This window comes from Octopus sinensis, linkage group LG15, assembly GCF_006345805.1.
Source record: "Octopus sinensis linkage group LG15, ASM634580v1, whole genome shotgun sequence".
Classification (NCBI taxonomy): Eukaryota; Metazoa; Mollusca; class Cephalopoda; order Octopoda; family Octopodidae; genus Octopus; species Octopus sinensis.
In genome coordinates this window covers 11079684-11101516 of record NC_043011.1, presented here as the reverse complement: position 1 = coordinate 11101516, position 21833 = coordinate 11079684, and the positions used below count along the sequence as shown (strand labels likewise).

General features: G+C 38.0%; 1 protein-coding gene across 1 annotated transcript in view; it reads left to right on the top strand.

Moving 5' to 3' along the window:
- Positions 1-5534: 5534 nt before the first annotated feature.
- Positions 5535-21833, top strand: part of LOC115219740 (coatomer subunit beta) — an 86344-nt gene continuing 70045 nt past the window's right edge. The window contains exons 1-5 of the mRNA XM_029789965.2: positions 5535-5749; positions 9747-9846; positions 12845-13074; positions 13944-14113; positions 19239-19353. Coding sequence (XP_029645825.1) covers positions 9756-9846; positions 12845-13074; positions 13944-14113; positions 19239-19353 — 606 coding nt within the window. The 5' untranslated portion in view covers positions 5535-5749; positions 9747-9755. The remainder of the gene's footprint in view (positions 5750-9746; positions 9847-12844; positions 13075-13943; positions 14114-19238; positions 19354-21833) is intronic.

The following is a 21833-nucleotide window of genomic DNA, read 5'->3' as shown; positions in this document are numbered from 1 at the left end:
TGGTTCGGGGCGCGCAAGGCTGAAAGTTAATCGATTGTAATATTTACAATATTCAGCCGCTAAAACCAGAACGGGTTCAAGATGGCGTCGAACAGGGAAGTTGAATGTGGTCGGCAACAATTTGGTTAAAAGCTTTCGGCCGACTGCTATCAAAGCTGGACAGCGAGAATACACGTCCGTCTCCTTCGGTCGCAGCTGTCCCAAGTCGCCGCTGCTGCTGGACGCTGGTGGTCAACGTCTTACGACCCCCTTGCCTCGGCTAACTGCTACGTAGGCAAAAGGGTTCTTCTTCCGGTGCTTCGCGCATGCGTGAGAGGGCCCTTCCTCTCTCTGCCTTGGTAAAGGCACCAACACGCGCGAAATACAAATGGACGGTGCGCGAGCGTGCGCCGTTATAGGATCACTACAAGGCCCCCCTCCAGTGCATACGCACGAAAGGAAACTTATTGTAGTGACTGCAAAACTCAAGGTGGACACCAGATAACCAAATAGCACACAATAATATAATGGCAAAATTTATAACATACACAAGAAATTTACTAAAGGAAAAAGAGAAAAAATACTCAATGAGCAAAAATCAAGAGTGCATGCATGAAAGTGTATACGTCACAAAGTATAGAACCTTCCGCTGAAGGGAGCGGAAGAAAAGGCAGAACTCACAGTTATTGAACCTAGGCGAAAATTAAAATCCAACTTCTCTAAAGGTAGTTGATCCTGCGAAATAGTAGTTAAATCAATTGCTGCAGGAGAGGAAATGGAATTGACAGAAGCTCGCTAGTAACACAAAAGGCAAAAGTGCAAACATGCTGGTGTGATGCGCGACACAGATAATTTTCTGTTAATTACGTGACCAACAGTGGTCTAACAGGGAAAAATAATTACGCCTAAACATGGCGCAGCGCATGTGAACATCCGACGTCCTATGAGTCGGGAAAAGAATTAAGCTAGCGCAAACGTGTTGCAAAAAACAAGGCAATACACGTGCAAAGCAAGGCGCATGAAATGCAATAGTGCTTGCCAGACCAAAAAACAGCAAGAATATGCCAGTGGTTGAACGATTATATGCCTCGTTTGTACAGGAACAAAGGTATGACATGCTGGCGCGTTATAATGGACAAACAACCCTCTCTATGTATACGTGACCGCTAGGGTCTATAGAAATGAGGTGTGTCCACAAAAGGCAAATTTAGCATGGAAAAAACAAGCGAGAAAAGCATGTGTGACGTATGTATGTGAGAGAGAGCATTTATGTGTGTGTGCGTGTGTGCGACAGAAATACATACAAGGTGAATGCGAGCAAAATACAAAAAATACAGCGCATAGAAAAAATGTCTCTCGGGGCTATTCCAGACAAGAGTTAATTTACCAGTCTGTAATAGCCTGAAGCACAATAGCAGTTCGTTCTGTAACAGAAATGTTGAAATCACAAAATGCAGATGCCGGTTGAACACATATCGTGTAACGGTTATGGCTTCGATGCTGTGATAGGTTAACTGGAACAGAAGAATCTCGTAGATAGACGGTGCTGTTTATCCTTGGTGTGCATATGCACATACAGCGTGCATGCTAAAGTTCCGCGAGTTGCTATGTACATCTTGTGGAGGTCGACGGTGTTGAAAGGCGACGGTGGTGGAGGAAGGCGACTGTAGTGGACTTGAGACAACATCGTTCTTAGTGATGATGGCGACGAAGATAGCGACGACGTGAAGTAGAAAGACGACGATGGCGATGACGAAGGTGGAGAAAAGGCATCGAATATATGATGGCGTCCGTCATCATGGCTGTAGAATAAGAAAGAGGCTCCTTCTACAACTGTTTGTAGTGGCCGGAAACAAATCGTCGAAAGATGATGCGTAGAGTTAAATCGTGTTCCGACTTCGCAGAAAAACTGGATTTCTTTGTTGTTAAGTGATCTCTGGTTTTAGACCAGAATCACGTCGGGGTCACCACTGTAACGAACTTCGTGAGTGAATATCTTCTCTTGTACTTTCGGGGTACAAGAAAGCAATCACTAGCCGTTGCTTTAATAATCCAGAATTCTACCAGTCAGAAACAACAAGACGCAGACGTAAAATATATATATACTACTTTATTCTCTTTCTTGGTAACAATAACAATAAGTGGTTATCTGATGTCCTTGGTTCGGGGCACGCAAGGCTGAAAGTTAATCGATTGTAATATTTACAATATTCAGCCGCTAAAACCAGAATGGGTTCAAGATGGCGTCGAACAGGGAAGTTGAATGTGGTCGGCAACAATTTGGTTAAAAGCTTTCGGCCGACTGCTATCAAAGCTGGACAGCGAGAATACACGTCCGTCTCCTTCGGTCGCAGCTGTCCCAAGTCGCCGCTACTGCTGGACGCTGGTGGTCAACGTCTTACGACCCCCTTGCCTCGGCTAACTGCTACATAGGCAAAAGGGTTCTTGTTCCGGTGCTTCGCGCATGCGCGAGAGGGCCCTTCCTCTCTCTGCCTTGGTAAAGGCACCAACACGCGCGAAATACAAATGGACAGTGCGCGAGTGCGCGCCGTTATAGGATCACTACAAATGTGTTTATAAAACATCTTTTTCTCTTGGCTTTATTGAGAAAATTCTATAGTTTGTAAGATATTTGTTGTTGTTTTTCTTCAATTTCTGCAATTTCAACCAATGACTGACATCTATTGAGGTAAAAAACATTCTGTGCCGTATGAATATGCCCCTTGTTTAAGAAACAGATTGGGTTTGTTTACATTTGTGAAGAAAAAAAGATACCCTTCCCCCCACTCCTAACCCTAACCCTAAAACAGATTGAAATGCAATAGATCGATACTAGGGTCATAATTATGGGTGACAATTTCATATGACACCGCTAGAAAAAACTGCCGTTCAAACCAAAAAGATCCAAAAGGTGAATTAAATTTATCAGAAATATCCACCCTGATTAATTCGGTTGAAGAACTAATTGAAAAGGTTTTCCCCAGATTAATTTCAAATTTTAAAAATCCTGCTTGGTTGTGTGAAAGGGTAATTATGGCACCAAAAATATTGCAGTGAATAGTTTAAATGATAGACTTGTGAAAATGTTGGCAGCAATTGAGCACAATTATAAATCCATAGACTCTGTCGTAGATGAATCAGAATTAGTTAAGTATCCAGTAAAATTTTTGAATTCCCTCGAGCCAACAGGTGCTCCTCCTCATTGTCTTCAGTTGAAAGCAGGTGCTCCGGTCATGCTTCTGCGTAACGTCTCACAACTAAAGTTATGCAATGGCACAAGACTCGTTGTCAAGAAATTAGTGAGCAATGTTATAGAGGCCACAATAATTTCTGGCTGTGGAAAAGGCGAAGATGATTTTATCCCTTGCATTCCTTTAATACCTTCCAACATGCCCTTTGGGTTCAAACGACTTCAGTTTCCCATACGTTTGTCTTTTGCAATGTCTATCAATAAGTCATAAGGTCAGACTCTACAAGTTGCTGGTTTGCATTTAGAAGAGGATTGTTTTTCACATGGACAGCTATATGTTGGTGCTTCTAGATTAGGGAGTAAGAAAAACCTTTTCACATTTGCCCCTATTACAATGATAATATATATTTGTGTTTGTTGTAATTATTGAATAAACATTGCAATATGTATGTCTTTATAATTTTCTTCAAGCTTTTATTTACTTGCATTCTATATGCAAAAGCTGCAGTCTATGTGATGGTTGCTTCAATTTATAAATCAGAATGTTGAGATAAAGAATAAGAAGTTTGTATGCGACCATGATTATATCTGGTTAATGGAACAACCTCTTTTACACAAAAACTGGCATTCCTTTCTTTTGAGTTATAAGAATGCATAGAGATTTATCATCTACATGATTGGGAACAAAATTTTTATTTGGACAAATGTGTACTGAGTTCGATAGTATATTAGACTATATTATAACTTTTTGGTCTGAAGCTTGGCAATAAGAGCTTGCAGATATTCCGCTACAAAACATTCAATGATATCGAAGCAGTAACTTTCATAAATCATAGTATAATTTTTGAAGATTCTTTCTGAACCCATTCAACGACGGATTTCTGCTAGTATATATATATATATATATATATATACACACACACACACATACTCTTTTACTTGTTTCAGTCATTTGACTGTGGACATGCTGGAGCACAGCCTTTAGTCGAGCAAATTGACCCCAGTACTTATTCTATCGGTCTCTTTTGCCGAACCACTAAGTTACGGGGTTATGGGGACGTAAACACACCACCATCGGTTGTCAAGCGATGTTGGGGGAACAAACACGCATACATATATATATATTTACTCTTTTGTTTGTCATTTGAATGTGGCCATGCTGGAGCACCGCCTTTGGTCGAGCAAATCGACCCCAGGACTTATTCTTTGTAAGCCTAGTACTTATTCTATCGGTCTCTTTTGCCGAACCGGGTACGTAAACACACCACCATCAGTTAACGATGGTGGGAGGGACAAACACAGACACACACACACATATATATATATATGTATATATATATATATATATATATATATATATATATATATATATATATATATATATATATATATATATATATATATAATATATATACATACATATATACGACAGGCTTCTTTCAGTTTCCGTCTACCAAATCCACTCACAAGGCTTTGGCCCGAGGCTATAATAGAAGACACTTGCCCAAGGTGCCACGCAGTGGGACTGAACCTGGAACCATGTGGTTGGTAAGCAAACTACTTACCACACAGCCATTTTTTTTTTTTTTTTTCAAGTGATGCCAAACTGTTTCCCTTTTCATTTTTACTTTAATCTTCAGATATATATCTACCTGCTCAGGGGAAAACCAGCTCCATCTACTTCTGATATGCAGGCTGAAATAAGTAAATGATAAAAGATATATCTTTTTCGACCGGTTCCTGTAAAACCAAAATTTGCAAATAAATCAGACTGCAAGAATTACTCTTTTATTTGTTTCAGTCATTTGACTGCGGCCATGCTGGAGCACCACCTTTAGTCGAGGAAATCGACCCCAGGGCTTATTCTTTGTAAGCTTCTTATTCTATCGGTCTCTTTTGCCGAACCACTAAGTTACGGGGACGTAAACACACCAGCATCGGTTGTCAAGCGATGTTGGGGGGACAAACATAGACACACAAACACACATATATATATATATATATATATATATATATACATATATACGACGGGCTTCTTTCAGTTTCCGTCTACCAAATCCACTCACAAAGCTTTGGTCGGCCCGAGGCTATAGTAGAAGACACTTGCTCAAGGTGCCACTCAGTGGGACTGAACCCGGAACCATGTGGTTGGTAAGCAAGCTACTTACCACACAGCCACTCCTGTGTTTTGATCAACCAGGTACAGAATAATTTTATTCAAATTGCATTTTTCAGGAAATTATGAGGTAACGAGCAGGATTAACCTGTAACTATGCTCTGACATTAAAAGTATATTAATTTATTTTTACAAGCGACACGTCACAGCGAAGGGAAGTCACTCTGGAGACTGTCATTTATTGAACGAGATTTGGACGTGATTTCAACAGCGAAAACGGAATACGCCACGTTCATTGAATTTTGTTGTCTAGTTTTTATTTTTGGACCCCTTCATATCGCCACCCCTCAAGTATTCACTCCCTGCGTAAATCTGTGGAGATAAACAAGAGAAAGCCTAAGAGTAAAGGCGAATATATAGATATATGTGTCTTTGTTTCAGTTAATTGGATTGTTTGAATCAAGGTAAGTTGCGTCTTTTCTCTCTAACACACACGGTCGCAAATAAACCCAATGACCCCGTCTTCGGTGTCTCGATAATAGGATTATAGATAATTGTATTTGGATCAGAATTTTTTTTTTATTTTTGGGAATGTTCACAAAAGTTTTGCGAATACTTCTTCTGCACACCAGAATTCATACGATTGTCTTTTACTTGTCTCAGCCATCCTGGGGCACCGCCTTTAGTCGAATGAATCGACCCAGTACTTAATTATTTCATTTTAGCTTGATACTTGCCCTATCGCTTACTTTTTGCCGAACTGCTAAGTGACGGGAAGGTAAACACGCCAACATCGGCTGTTAAGCAGTGATGGGGAACAAAGACAGGATCTTTTCGGTTTGAACGGCAGTTTTTAACATAATTTCGAGGTAACTAAAAAATTTTAAACTTCGTATACTGGTAGAATGTGTTTATAAAACATCTTTTTCTCTTGGCTTTCTTGAGAAAATTCTATGGTTTGTAAGATATTTGTTGTTGTTTTTTTTCGATTTCAACCAATCAATGACGTCTATTGAGGTAAAAAAAACATTCTGTGCCGTATGAATATGTCCCTCGTTTAAGAAACAGATTGGGTTTATTTACATTTGTAAAGAAAAAAAATATACCCTTCCCCCTAACCCTAAAATAGATTGAAATGCGATAGATCGATACTAGGGTCATAATTATGGGTGTCAATTTCATGTGACACCGCTAGAAAAAACTGCCGTTCAAACCGAAAAGATCCCAAAGACACACACACACACACACGATATGTTGTTTTTTTTCAGTTCCGTCGACCAAATCCACTGACAAGATTTTGGTCGGCCCGAGGCTATAGTAGAAGACACTTGCCCAAAGTGCTATGCAATGGAACTGAACCCGGGACCACCTCCTTCTCATAGATCATTCCCTTGTCCACTGGAATGAAACTGACCCACCCCCACAGGATTTGTAGTTCTGCGAGGTACATGGATGTTAGATGATGATTTAATATTTTTTTATGATCTCTGCAGAATTGATGTTAGCTACTCTGTTGATGATAATCAAAGCAATGATGAACATGATTATAAGCAACTTAGAATTGTCTTGTATATATATACTAGCAGTATCGCCCGGCGTTGCTCGGGTTTGTAAGGGAAATAACTATATAAGCATTTTTAGAGAGTTATAGCCAAAAATTAGCAAAAAATGCATTAAAAATGGAAAAACAAAAAATGATGGTAATTTTTAGAGAGTTACTTCCCTTATATTATAGCGAAAAAATGCATTAAAATGGAAAAAAATGATGGTAATTTTTTTTAAAAATCGTAGACTCATCGTAGACGCGCACTAATACCCAGAAGGGCTCGATATGAACCACGACTATAAGATACACGGTTTTGGTTAAACTGCACCGCAAAATGTGGGAGTAGTTAGGAATCTAAATCGTAGGAGACACACACAACTTGACTTTACGTCTTCTTGTGGTGTCCTGTACGTATATCTATATATATAAAACTCTAGTTGTGTGAGTGTCTGTCCCCTTCGATTTAGATTCCTAACTCCTCCCACATTTTGCGGTGCAGTTTAACCAAATTCGGGTATCTTATAGTCGTGATTCATATCGAGCCCGTCTGACTATTAGCGCGCGTCAACGATGAGTCTACGATTTTAAAAATAATTTAACATCATTTTTTATTCCATTTTAATGCATAAAATGCATCGTATGTCGATGGCGGCGGAGTTGGCGTCCACGCTCACAGCTGCACCTGTTTGCTTCTCCTCCTTCCCTCCCTCGTGAAGCTGTGTGGAAGGGAGTGTAAGGAAATTAACGTCGTAAAGCGTTGTCAAGGAGACCAGCGTTCTTTTAGAACAACGACTTCATGGCTTGAAGACACCAAAACAGAAATGGCTAAGAAAGCCCGAATTGGCATCTATAAGGGAAGTAACTCTCTAAAAATGCTTATATAGTTATTTCCCTTACAAACCCGAGCAACGCCGGGCGATACTGCTAGTATATTTATATATGCATGTATATATACATGTAGATGTCGGTACGTACATATATGTTTGTATGTATGCATATATTTTATTTATTACACTATATATATATATATATATATATATATATATATTATATATATATATATAGATTGATGCCGTGTTTCTTCCACTATTTTATGGCAGCGTATATGTCGAAAATTTTATTTAAAAATATCAATTTTTCTGAAAGTTAAAAGGAAATAAAGTGTCAGTTTTGGCTTGTTATTTCTAGCATGTGGTTAGCCTTCTTGAAAGCTATAGAATCGGAAGTGGGTTGGGGTAATTTTTTTTTTTTTTTTTTGAAAAATTGAAATTTTACAAACAATTTTTTTTGAAGAATCTTAATCTCCGGTACTACTAGCGAACAGTGGTCCCGGTGCGCGTATTCGCGCATCCGCACTAGCTAGTCGTAAGTAGTCGATCCTACAACGACTTTTTAACCCTAACCTTTGTTTATAAAAATAATTGGCGTAACTTCGGTATAAGTACCGGAAGTACCGGATACATTTCAAGAAAGTTTTTTTTTATATATGGGTGGGTGGGTTAGGGGTGGGAGAAAAGGGTTTCTGTTATCTTCAGAAATGTAAACAAACACACGTGTGTACTTATACCGAGGGATCGCCTAATTTTTTTTTACACAAATTATTTTTCGAACAAAGTAAATAATTTTTTTAACTAAGAAAATAAATTATTTTTATAAACAAACTAAGGTTAGGGTTAAAAAGTCGTTGTAGGATCGACTACTTACGACTAGCTAGCGCGGATGCGCGAGTGCGCGCACCGGGACCACTGTTCTCTAGTAGTACCGCCGAAAACGTGGGTTTTCGTAAAAATGGAAAAAAAAAAGGTTAAACTAAAGCGTTAAACTCGGTCAAAAAAACAAAAAAAAATTATGTAATAGGTGTAAAACAACTTCCTCTAAACGAATATGAAAAAAAAATGCGCGCACGCGAAAGGGGAGTGGGGAGAGGCCTCGGAAAATTCACATCGAGAATTTCCGAAAGCGTCTGAGGGTCTGACCCGGGCACCAAAACAAAAAAAAAAAAATGTGTAATATGTGTAAAACAACTTGCTCTAAACGAATAAACGAATATGACAAAAAAAATGCGCACTCGCGAAAGGGGGGTGGGGGAGAGGACTCGGATAATTCACATCGGGAATTTCCGAAAGTGTCTGACCCGGGCACAAAAACATTGTTGATAATTTTAGTGTTTCCCTATAAACAAATTTCATTAGAAAACCTTGAATTTGTTTTCCATAATGACTCGAGGGATCTTTTCGGTTTGAACAACAGTTTTTTCTAGCGGTGTCATATGAAATTGTCACCCACAATTATGACCCTAGTATCGATTTATTGCATTTCAATCTGTTTTAGTGTTAGGGTTAGGGGTGGGGGGAAGGTATCTTTTTTTCTTCAAATGTAAATAAACCCAATCTGTTTCTTAAATGAGGGACATATTCATATGGCACAGAATGTTTTTTTACCTCAATAGACGTCATTGATTGGTTGAAATTGTAGAAATTGAAGAAAAACAACAACAAATATTTTACAAACTATAGAATTTTCTTAATAAAGCCAAGAGAAAAAGATGTTTTATAAACACATTCTACCAGTATACGAAGTTTAAAATTTTTTTAGTTACCTAGAAATTATGTTAAAAACTGCCGTTCAAACCGAAGAGATCTGCTTTGAGTACTGTGTTTCTTTTAGTCTTTTAATATTAACTATGTCAAATTAAATATATCTGTATCTAATTCTGAGCTCTATCAAACTAAATTTCAGTGCTAATTCATGTGATAATTGCCCCATGTTTAAGGAAACATTTATCATTCAGCTCTAAAACACATAATCCATAGGCATACATGCACATTTGCTTAAAAAAAAGAAAAAAACAACAAGAATCTGTCTGGTATCTTTGCTGAAGCTATTAATGTTTTGATATTGTTCATTAATTCCAGAAGAAAGCCATGTCACTGGCAGAACAAGCATCGTATACTCTCATCAATGTACCAACAGATGCAGAACCACCTTCTGAAATGCAACTGAAACAAGAACTGGGTAAGGTTTTGGTCCAATTCATTTAACCCTTTCATTACCATATTTATTTTGAGATGCTCTGTGTTTCTTTCAATTACTTTAAATATAACAAAGAATTTAGTAAAATAACTTAGTTATTCAGCTAGTGTTAGGAACATAAATTGTGACTAAGGTTTGGTGGAAGATTTTAATTCAAAACTTATGAAAACAAGACATTTGTACTACAGAACCAGAAGTGGTTTCCACTAGGTTGGTATCAAAAGGGCTAAGAATTGTTTCTCTATTATATATTTTAACCCTTTTATTACAGTATTTATTTTGAGATGCTCTGTGTTTCTTTCAATTACTTCAAATATAACAAAGAATTTAGTAAAATAACTTAGTTATCATTCAGCTAGTGTTGGGAGCATAAATTGTGACTAAGATTTAGTGGAAGATTTTAATTCAAAACTTATGAAAACAAAACATTTGTACTACAGAACCAGAAGTGGTTTCCGCTAAGTTGGTATCAAAAGGGCTAAGAATTGTTTCTCTAACCCTTTTGTTACTGTATTTATTTTGAGATGCTCTGTGTTTCTTTCAATTACTTTAAATATAACAAAGAATTTAGTAAAATAACTTAGTTATCATTAAGCTAGTGTTAGGAACATAAATTGTGACTAAGATTTAGTGGAAGATTTTAATTCAAAACTTATGAAAACAAGACATTTGTACTCAGAGCCAGAGCCGGTTTTGGCCGGGTTGGTAACGAAAGGGTTAACTGCTCTGTCATGTTTTATGATGCATTTTATGATGACTTGAGAGACTGCATGTGTCAGATGTGTGATGAATATAGCAATGGAGGTAATAACAGAAAAGATTATATGATGCATATGTATCATATATTGCAGGTGCAGCATAGAACCTGTAGTATGTGAAGAGACTGTCTAATGTGTAGGGATGTTATATGACAAACAATAAATTATGAAGGCTCAGAAGACAGTGACTGGAAACAAATGAGTTAAATATATGTTCAAAGTACTTGAGAAACCTGTGTTGATATATGCATACAGTATTGATGAATGATGCATTCTGAGTTTAAAAAATGATACAAAATGGAAGAAGAGTGCATAATATGAGATATAATGAAGAAATTTACAAAGTCAGAAAACAGCACAGCTTCCCATGACTTTCAGAAACATTTTTTCTTGCTGAGAGTCGCTGAAGCATGGAATAAACTGCCGGCATCAGTTGTTAGTTGTCGGAGCACTGCATCCTTCAAAACTTCCATGCTTTCTGAGATTCGCCAACATTACACCTGATTTTCTCCCCTCCATACACACGCAAGCATGTATCTGACTCATACACTTTTCGCTTTCCAGACATTTGTACATTACTGCATATACTTTGTACGCACTTTTTGACAAGTTGTGGTGCACCTGAGCACTGTATACAATAATTTCATTATTATTTTATTATTATTAAATGGCATACATTTGTTATATAAAAACTTTTATTTGATTTCATGAGATAAGATAGATTGTATGAAATATGTTGTATTGCAAATCATTCCAACCTGTTACAACACAGAAAATATTTTTCTGATAACAACTCAGTGTGTATGTGTGTACAAATTAAAAGGAGTATAACTGAATGGTAACAAAAAAAAAAAAGATAAAAAAGTATGTTATTTCTTCAGTGGGACAGTGAAAGCCATTAATATAATGACTTTCACTGTCCCATTGAAGAAACAAGATACTTTCTTGTATTTGTTATAAAGAATAACATGTGTCAAGATGCAAATCTTTGAAAGAGAGAATGGCAGAATGTTTCAAATTTACTAAGGTGGCGAACTGGCAGAAATACTGAGCAAAATGCTTAGCGGTATTTTGTCTGTCTTTACATTCTGAGTTCAAATTCTGCCAAGGCTGACTTTGCCTTTCATCCTTTTGGGGCTTAATAAATTAAGTACCAGTTGCGTATTGGAGTTGATCTAATCGACTGGCCCCCTCCCCCAAAATTTCAGGACTTGTGTCTAGAGTAGAAAAGAATGCTTCAAATTTTACCATTTACTTCATTTTATGAGGGAAATTTCCAAATGACTGACAGAGCAGTGTCACTATAGAACTTGGAAAGGTTACAGGTACAGTCCACATTCACCTCAGACTAAATTATTATATTTAAAAAAATTGTCGACATGTAGCAAACTTAGGCAATGCACAGGAAGGAGTAATTATGAAAGTCTGAAGCTAATACCCTAAATAAGAATAGACTGCAGCTTGTCTTTTGAGCCACATAATGAAATATGTATTTTGGTGAAACAGCTGTTTTTACCAATCTACATTTAACTTCTGATACTATCCTATACAGTACGATAAGAAAAATATGTATGAATTAAGTGTACAGGAGCAATTTGTCAAGTCTGAAGGTGCTAAAAGTAGGATCAGCAGGAAGTTCTGTGAGGTATTAACTTAGGAGTCCACAAAACTCAGTCAAGGCTGATCTGGAACCCAACCTAGGCCCCATATCTACGGCGTTCGCCACTGGAATAAGGAGTGGTTGGAGATCATGCGGTCATTAGCCTTAAATCGCCAGGCCTGGTCAGCGTTTGTGAGAGATGCAGCATTGAGGATGAATGAAGCCAGCTCAACCCACCCCGGGTGAATGCTGTAAGAAGAAAACTCAGTTATGAGGGTTTTTATCATTATTATTATTTTACTTCTTGCAATAGTCATAAATGAGTGCAGAAGTTAACACCTAGTTTCCATTGTAGAATCTGATGAAGAATAAAGTAAAAGAATTTCAACATATTGGCAGAGTGAGTTTGAGTTAAAAGCTCAATATTTATTTCATTTTACCTGTCACAAGAGTAATAGTTAACTTAGTAAACTAGTTCAAGGTAAGAAATAGGTATTTGCTAAAACTGGAAAAAAATATATAATACGTGATTGTAGCGAATTTTTTAATTTAAAATTTTAAGAAAAATAAATAATTAACCCTGAACTTTCTAAATTATCCTTTTTGTCATTGGCATTTTCAGAGAAGGGCGATGTAAAGACAAAGATCAGTTCTTTGAAGAAAACCATTCAAATGATTCTAAATGGGGAGAAAATGCCCTCACTATTAATGACCATCATCCGTTTTGTGATGCCATTACATGATCACACCATAAAGAAGTTGTTACTGATATTCTGGGAAGTAGTGCCAAAGTGTCATCCTGATGGTAAACTTCTACAAGAGATGATTCTAGTCTGTGATGCTTACAGAAAGGTGAGTTGGCTTAGTTTGCACATGTGCATCCATCATCTGACCAATTTATTTTGTGGTTTATTACATACATTCGTTAAAAGTTTGTTCAGTTTCATTTCTTCCTTTCTCACCCCACTTTATTTTTTAATTATGTTTAACTGTAGTAATGAGCCAAACTTCATTATCATCATTTCACATGACATATAAGATTTTTATATATCCACAAAACGAATGTTTACCAATGTACCTATCTTTTAGGACCAAATTTTTTGTCTCTGTCAGATTTTTTAATTTCTACTTTCATGGCAGAATCAGGACTTAGATTTTTTAAAATTCAGATTTAAAGTAAAATTATTTTCTAGATTTTAATGTAAAAATTATTTTGTGCAGTTTCAATCTCAACTTGCTATTATTTTTAATTAATTAAAATTCTCTTTTAATTGTGTAACTTGCTAAACTATCTCTTCCCTCTGGATCTACCTATAGTTTAAGACCACTACCATATTCCTCATTAACCTTCACACTTCTCTTGCTCCTTGCCTTGACCCAAGATGAAGACAACTGCCCATAAACCTTTACCCTCTTTCCTCTTTAATTATCTTTTACATACCCTGTCTTCAGGTTGAAAAGCACTGTTATTATAATTAATCCTCACTTCTTGAATTTTGTATTCACTCTCTTAAACTAGATTTAGAATCACTACCTTCTTAACTTAACCCTAAATGTTTTCTCATGCATTGCCTTTCCTGTTTATGAGCGATTTCAATGATAGTCCACTCCTATTTATCTTCCATGTACCTTTTCAAATTGGAAAGTGTTGTGCATATATTTAATCAAATCTCCGAAGGCTACCAACTGCTACACTTTCCACTACACTCTGTGTTTTGTAGGACCTTCAGCATCCTAATGAATTTATTCGGGGCTCCACCCTTCGCTTCCTTTGTAAACTGAAAGAGCCTGAGCTATTGGAGCCTTTGATGCCTGCTATCCGTCAGTGTCTTGAGCACCGACACTCCTATGTACGACGCAATGCTGTGCTCGCCATTTATACTATCTACCGGTCAGTATGCATTAATTTCCTCTTTCTCTCCAATTTTTTTCGTGTTTTTTTTTTTTTTGCTGTGACTTCTCTTTTACTTCTCATCTACCTTTCTTTGTTTTCTTTTTCATTCTGCATCTTTCACATCTTCTTTCTCATTCTTTGACTCTCCATTCACTCCTCTGTTGCCTTTGTCTTTTGTCTTACATTATCTGTTTCCTCTCCTTTTTTCTTTTTCTCTTTCTATCTTTAACAATAAAAATTTTAGTGAGGCTAACCTCGCCTGGCCTCCACCAGCACGGAGGCCAGGTGAGGTTAGGCTGTTGCCAGCCTCACCTGACCTCCGTGCCGGTGGCACGTAAAAAGCACCATCCGATTGTGGCTGTTTGCCAGCCACGTCTGGTACCTGTGTCGGTGGCATGTAAAAAGCACCCACTACACTCTTAGAGTGGTTGGTGTTAGGAAGGCCATCCAGCCGTAGAAACATTGCCTGATCAGACTGGGCCTGGTACAGCCTTCTGGCTTCCCAGACCCCAGTTGAACTGTCCAACCCATGCTAGCATGGAAAGCGGATGCTAAACGATGATGATGATGATGATGAATCATTATTTTCCTAGGTATATTTTTAGGCCTTATATTTTTAACTGAAGTGTTATATATCTTTGAAACTTCTGTTAGCTAGGGCATTGTTATGGTAGGGACTGCTTTATCAAATATTTTCTTTGGAGAGGATAGATTAGATGTTGCCTTTCAGGTTTTTAAACAGTATAGTTGGGTAACAGAACTTTATATATGCAAGCTTAAGATACGTAAATAAAAAGTCTAATCACTGACCCTTTGTCATAAAATGAATTGTGAACAATGAAACAAAATCTTTTGGCAAACGAAATGATATTTAACTCAGATGCACATTATTACAATGTAGCATTTGCTAGGGCACATTATACTGAGAAAATCAAATATATACCTAATGATAATTTTTGGAACTAGAGAAGAAATTTCGTGTGGAAGCTAGGTTTAGAATCAAAAGGCCTTAGAGTCAATGTAGCAAAGACCAAAGTTCTAGTAAGCAGGAAGACAAACTCACCACACACCCACTTAGGTAGGTGGCCCTGCTCACTCTGTAGAAAAGGTTTAGGTAGAAACTCCATAAGATGTACCCAGTATAAGCTATGGACACATAAGAGGTGCAGCAACATCAAAGGAAAATTAACCGAGAAGATAACTTTTGTGTGCGGCGGATGCACAGGGGCAATAGACGCCACTGATACTCAGAAAACAGATTCCATCACACTCCTGGGGGAGGAACTAGATGTAGTTGATAGTTTCTGCTACCTAGGTGATCAAGTTAGTGGGGGTGGATGTTCAGAGAATAAGAATAGCCTGAGCAAAGTTTAGAAAGCTTCTTCCCTTACTGGTGACAAAGGGTCTCTCGCTCAGAGTGAAAGGTAGATTGTACAACACATGTGTGCGAACTGCCATGCTTCACGGCAGGGAAACATGGGCTGTGACTGCGGAGGACATGCGTAGGCTTGAAAGAAATGAAACTACCATGATCCACTGGATGTATAATGTCAGTGTCCATGCACGACAGAGTGTAAGCACCCTGAGAGAAATGTTGGACATAAGAAGCATTGGATGCGGCGTGTAGGAGAGACATTTGCATTGGTATGGCCATGTACTATGGATGAATGAGGAGAGATGTGTGAAGTGCTACTCCCAAACTGTTGAAGGAATCCAGGGTAGAGGTAGACCCTGGAAGATATGAGATGAGGTGGTCAAGCATGACCTTTGTATGTTGGGCCTCACAGAGGCTATGACGAAAGACCAAGACCTCTGGAGATATGCTGTAACTTCGAAGACCCAACAAATGAAGTGAGTTCATGACTCACAAGACGGCCTGCTGTGCTAACCTTGGTTCGTGGGGTGACCTGCTGTGCTTGTGGAGACCTATTGTGTCAAGTACATCAACATCAAAATAAAAATCGTATGGATATTGTAGTTGCAATACCCGTGTCGGTGGCATGGTGGGCCTCACAGAGGAAATGACGAAAGACCGAGACTTCTGAGATATGCTGTGACTGCGAAGACCCGACAAATGAAGTGAGTTCATGGCTTGCAGGACAGCCTGCTATGCTAACCTTGGATTGTAGAGTGACCCGCTGTTCTTGAGGAGACCTATTGAGTCAAGTACATCAACACCAACATCAAAATAAAAATCAAATGGAAATTGTAGTTAAGATACCTGTGCCGGTGGCACGTAAAAACACCTTCTGAATGTGGCTGATGCCAGCGCTTCCTGACTGGCGTCCGTGTTGGTGACACGTAAAAAGCACCAACTGATCGTGGCCGTTTGCCAGTCTCCTCTGGCCCCTGTTCTGGTGGCACGTAAAAAGCATCCACTACACTCATGGAGTGGTTGGCGTTAGGAAGGGCATCCAGCTGTAGAAACACTGCCAGATCAGACTGGAGTCTGGTACAGCCTCCTGGCTTCCCAGACCCCAGTTGAACCGTCCAACCCATGCTAGCATGGAAAACGGACGTTAAATGATGATTATGATGATAGCACTAAACCATACTTTGGTAGAAGAAATTATAACCACAAAATAAATGAAGGTAGTATCTCAATCCCCAAAAGAGGGAAAGCAACACAATAAAAAAAAACTAAAATAGGCTCTACTACAGATTATACAAGTCATTACAGACCAAACAAAAAGTATAAAAATATGCCCTGTTTTGTGGTATATTCCAATCTTCAGATTACATGGTTGCAAGGGATGGCATTTTCTTAAATCTAGCAAATATCAGAAAATCTTTAACAGGCTTATAGTGAAATTATTGTATACAACATCTAATAATTTAGAATATTGCTCCATAAACTCAATAATAGAAAGGTAAAGCAGGAGATAACTAATGCGATTAGTAGAGAGTAATGATAGAAATAATCTTTTTAATAATTAAATAATTTTAAACTTTCTTTCTCAAGCGATAGTTTGAAGTGTACGCTAACCAGAAATGTAAGCGTATTATATGTGTTGATAAATTTGACATGTTCTAATGTTTTGGAACATGAACAAGTAAAAATCAGCAGGAACTTTCCAGACAATCCAATATATACAACAGGCTTCTTTTAGTTTCTGTCTATCAACTCCTCTTGCAAGGCTTTTGGTCAGCCCAAGGCTATAGTAGAAGACACTTTCCCAAGTGCCACGCAGTGGGACTGAACCCAGAACCATGGGGTTGGGAAGCAAGCTTCTTACCACACAGCCACACCTGCACCTATAAATATACACATATGTCTGTGAAGGTTGAAAGGTAAAGTCGACTCAGCAGAATTTGAACGCAGAATGAGAATATAGATGAAAGCATTTTGCCCAGCATGCTAATGATACTGCTTGTTTGCTACCTTCTATGAGAATCTATTGCAGTGCGCTCATAGTTACACTGACTGAATCAAATTATTTTGTAATATTTAATTATTATTGATACTATTAGAAATATAGTAATAAACTAGCAGTATCGCCCGGCGTTGCTCGGGTTTGTAAGGGATATAACTATATAAGCATTTTTAGGGAGTTACTTCCCTTATATAATAGCAAAAAATGCATTAAAAATGGAAAAAAATTATGGTAAATTTTTTTTTAAATCGTAGACTCATCGTAGACGCGCGCTAATACCCAGAAGGGCTCGATATGAATCACAACTATAAGATACCCGCTTTTGGTTGGAGTAGTTAGGAATCTAAATCGTAGGAGACAGACACCACACAACTTCAGTTTTATATATATAGATTTAGAGATTACACACACTCACACACATGCTAAACCAGGTCAATCTATATCATAATGTTTTATCACACAAACATTAAAGCAAAAGTTGTTGATTAGAGAGAAGAAAGTGTAGGTGCAGGTGTGGCTGTGCAACCACATGGTTCCAGGTTCAGTCCCACCGAGTGGCACCTTGGGCAAGTGTCTTCTACTATAGCCTCGGGCCGACCAAAGCCTTGTGAGTGGATTTGGTAGACGGAAACTGAAAAGAAGCCTGTCGTATATATGTATATATATATATATATATGTATATTATATATATATATATATATATATATATATATATGCGTGCATGTGTTTGTCCCCCTAGCATTGCTTGACAACCGATGCTGGTGTGTTTATGTCCCCGTTACTTAGTGGTTCGGCAAAAGAGACCGATAGAATAAGTACTAGGCTTACAAAGAATAAGTCCTGGGGTCGATTTACTCGACTAGAAGGCGGTGCTCCAGCATGGCCGCAGTCAAATGACTGAAACAAGTAAAAGCGAGTAAAAGCGAAAGTGAGCTGTTGATGAAGAAGTCACACATTTCACTATAAAACATACTCTTAACTGATTTATGTTCTCAACAAGCACACTTGTGGCCAAACTAGCAATATCAAGGAAATTTCTGCTTTATATATAAAAATATCAGCTACCTTTCCTACCTACCTGTCAAATGTTGTTCTCCCTCTGGCTCCAGCTGCCCTGAAGGAAATTTTAGAAGGAACCAGCTACTAAACAGTTCGATTGACATAGCCATGGCATTGTGGGTAAGAAGTTTGAGCTCTACTGTGTGGTACCTTTCACAAGTGTTTTCTGCTATACTCTTGAACCAACCAAAGCCTGTAAATCAGAAACCACAATTAGTTCAAAGCTGTAATTTGCCACTTAATCTATAGAGATATAAACAATTGCACATGCAAAATTTCAGCTAGATCAAACAACTGCAAGTGGGTCAGGGGCATTACTTATTGAACGCCCCTCGTAGTGCATTTGATTGATGGAAACTGAGAAAACCTTTTTGTATATATGTATGCATGTATAAATGTTTGTTTCCTTGTCTAGACATGATATGATAGTTGTAAATGAGCAGCATTGTCATATATGCAATATCCTTCATTGCCATTCATCCATGTTAACATGTCTAGTCATGGGAGAAAGATTATGTTACTTGGAAACAGGTGAGGGTTGCAGGTGAGCAGAAAGGGCATCCAGTTGTTAAAAAACTGCCTCAACAACTACCATCCAGCATATGTAAGTGTAGGAAAATGGATGTTAAAACGATATGTCAGGGTTCGTCTGTATCCATAATTATATCTTCTACTCTGTTCTTTCACAGGAATCATGACTTTCTAATACCTGATGCTCCAGAGCTTATTGCAAAATTTTTAGATGAAGAACAAGACATGTCTTGCCGACGCAATGCTTTCATGATGCTTATCCATGCTGACCAAGTAAGAATTTTTCTATGAAGCTTGTATAAATAACCTTTCTCAGCAAATTTTCACATCAATCTCTATTCCTCTTTTTCTCTTTCTCTTTTTATGTATGTGCATGTGTATATCATCATCATTTAGCATACATTTCCGTGCTGACTTGTATGTATGTATGTATGTAGGTACGGTACGACGCGGCACGGCACGGCACGGTTAAGAACCCTTTCTTTAATTATGTTCCAAATATCACATTAATATGTTGATAAGTAAAAAAGTTACAGTTGTTTAATGAAACTAGTCTAAATTCATGATTATTTTAGAATTTAATTGAAACTCATGAGGGGTGTATTTTGGTCAGAAATATAGTAACAAAAGGGTTAAATAAAATAAGATTACTTATCTCTCGAAAAGCATGTATATATATATATATATATATATATGCATATATGTATGTGTATATATTCATATATATGTATGTGTACATATACGTATATATGTATGTGTATATATATATATATGTATGTGTGTGTATATATATATGTATGTGTATATATATATGTATATATGTATGTGTATATGTATGTGTATATATATATGTATATATGTATGTGTATATGTATGTGTATATATATATATATATATGTATATATGTATATGTATGTGTATATATATATATATGTATGTGTATATGTATGTGTATATATATATATATGTATGTGTATATGTATGTGTATATATATATATATATGTATGTGTATATATATATATATGTATGTGTATATGTATGTGTATATATATATATATGTATGTGTATATGTATGTGTATATATATATATATATATGTATGTGTATATATATATGTATGTGTAGATATATATGTATGTGTATATATATATATATGTATATGTATATATATATATGTATATGTATGTGTATATATATGTATGTGTATATATATGTATATGTATGTATATATATGTATGTGTATATATATGTATATGTATGTATATATATGTATGTGTATATATATGTATATGTATGTATATATATGTGTGTATATATATGTATGTGTATATATGTGTGTATATATATGTATGTGTATATATATGTATGTGTATATATGTATGTATATGTATATATATATATGTATGTATGTATATATATGTATCATCATCATCATCATCATCGTTTAACGTCCGTTCTCCATGCTAGCATGGGTTGGACGGTTCGACCGGGGTTCTGGGAAGCCAGAAGGCTGCACCAGGCTCCAGTCTAATCTGGCAATGTTTCTACAGCTGGATGCCCTTCCTAACGCCAACCACTCCGTGAGTGTAGTGGGTGCTTTTTACGTGCCACCTGCACAGGTGCCAGGCGAGGCTGGCAACGGCCACGGTCAGATTGGTGTATTTTATGTGCCACCGGCACGGAAGCCAGTCGAGGCGGTGGCTGGCATCGGCCACGAGTCGGATAGTGCTTTTTACGTACCACCAGACCAGGATCCTGGCTGGTTCAATTCGATTTCGATTTCGCTTGCCCCAACATGTCTTCACAAGCAAAGGGGGTTGGCATGGGTGCCTGTCGTACGGTCGCATTGGAGTATTTTACGTGCCACGGCCACGAGTCGGATAGTGCTTTTTACGTACCACCAGACCAGGGATCCTGGCTGGTTCAATTCGATTTCGATTTCGCTGCCCCAACATGTCTTCACAAGCAAAGGGGGTTGGCATGGGTGCCTGTCGTACGGTCGCATTGGAGTATTTTACGTGCCACGGCCACGAGTCGGATAGTGCTTTTTACGTACCACCAGGGCAGGGATCCTGGCTGGTTCAATTCGGTTTCGCTTGCCCCAACATGTCTTCGCAAGCATGGGGGGTTGGCATGGGTGTCTGTCGTCGGATGAGGTTCTATATCGACTTCGCTTGCCTCAACAGGTCTTTGTGTCCAAGGGAGGAAAGGCATTCATAAGTGGGCTGGGCTCACTTGTCCTGCCTGGTCTTCTCACGTACAGAATATTTCCAAAGGTCTCGGTCGCTGGTCATTTCCTCAGTGAGGCCTAAAGTTCGAAGGTCGTGCTTCACCACCTCGTCCCAGGTTTTCCTGGGTCTACCTCTTCCACGGGTTCCCTCAACTGCTAGGGATTGGCACTTTCTCACACACCTATCTTCATCCATTCTCGCCACATGACCATACCAGCGCAATCGTCTCTCTTGCACACCACAACTGATGCTTCTTAGGTACAACATTTCTCTCAAGGTGCTAACGCTCTGTCGAGTATGTACACTGACATTACACATCCATCGGAGCATACTGGCTTCATTCCTCACGAGCTTACGCATGTCCTCAGCAGTCACGGCCCATGTTTCGCTGCCATGTAGCATGGCTGTTCGTACACACGCATCATACAGTCTGCCTTTTACTCTGAGCGAGAGGCCTTTAGTCACCAGCAGAGGTAAGAGCTCCCTAAACTTTGCCCAGGCTATTCTTATTCTAGCAGTTAC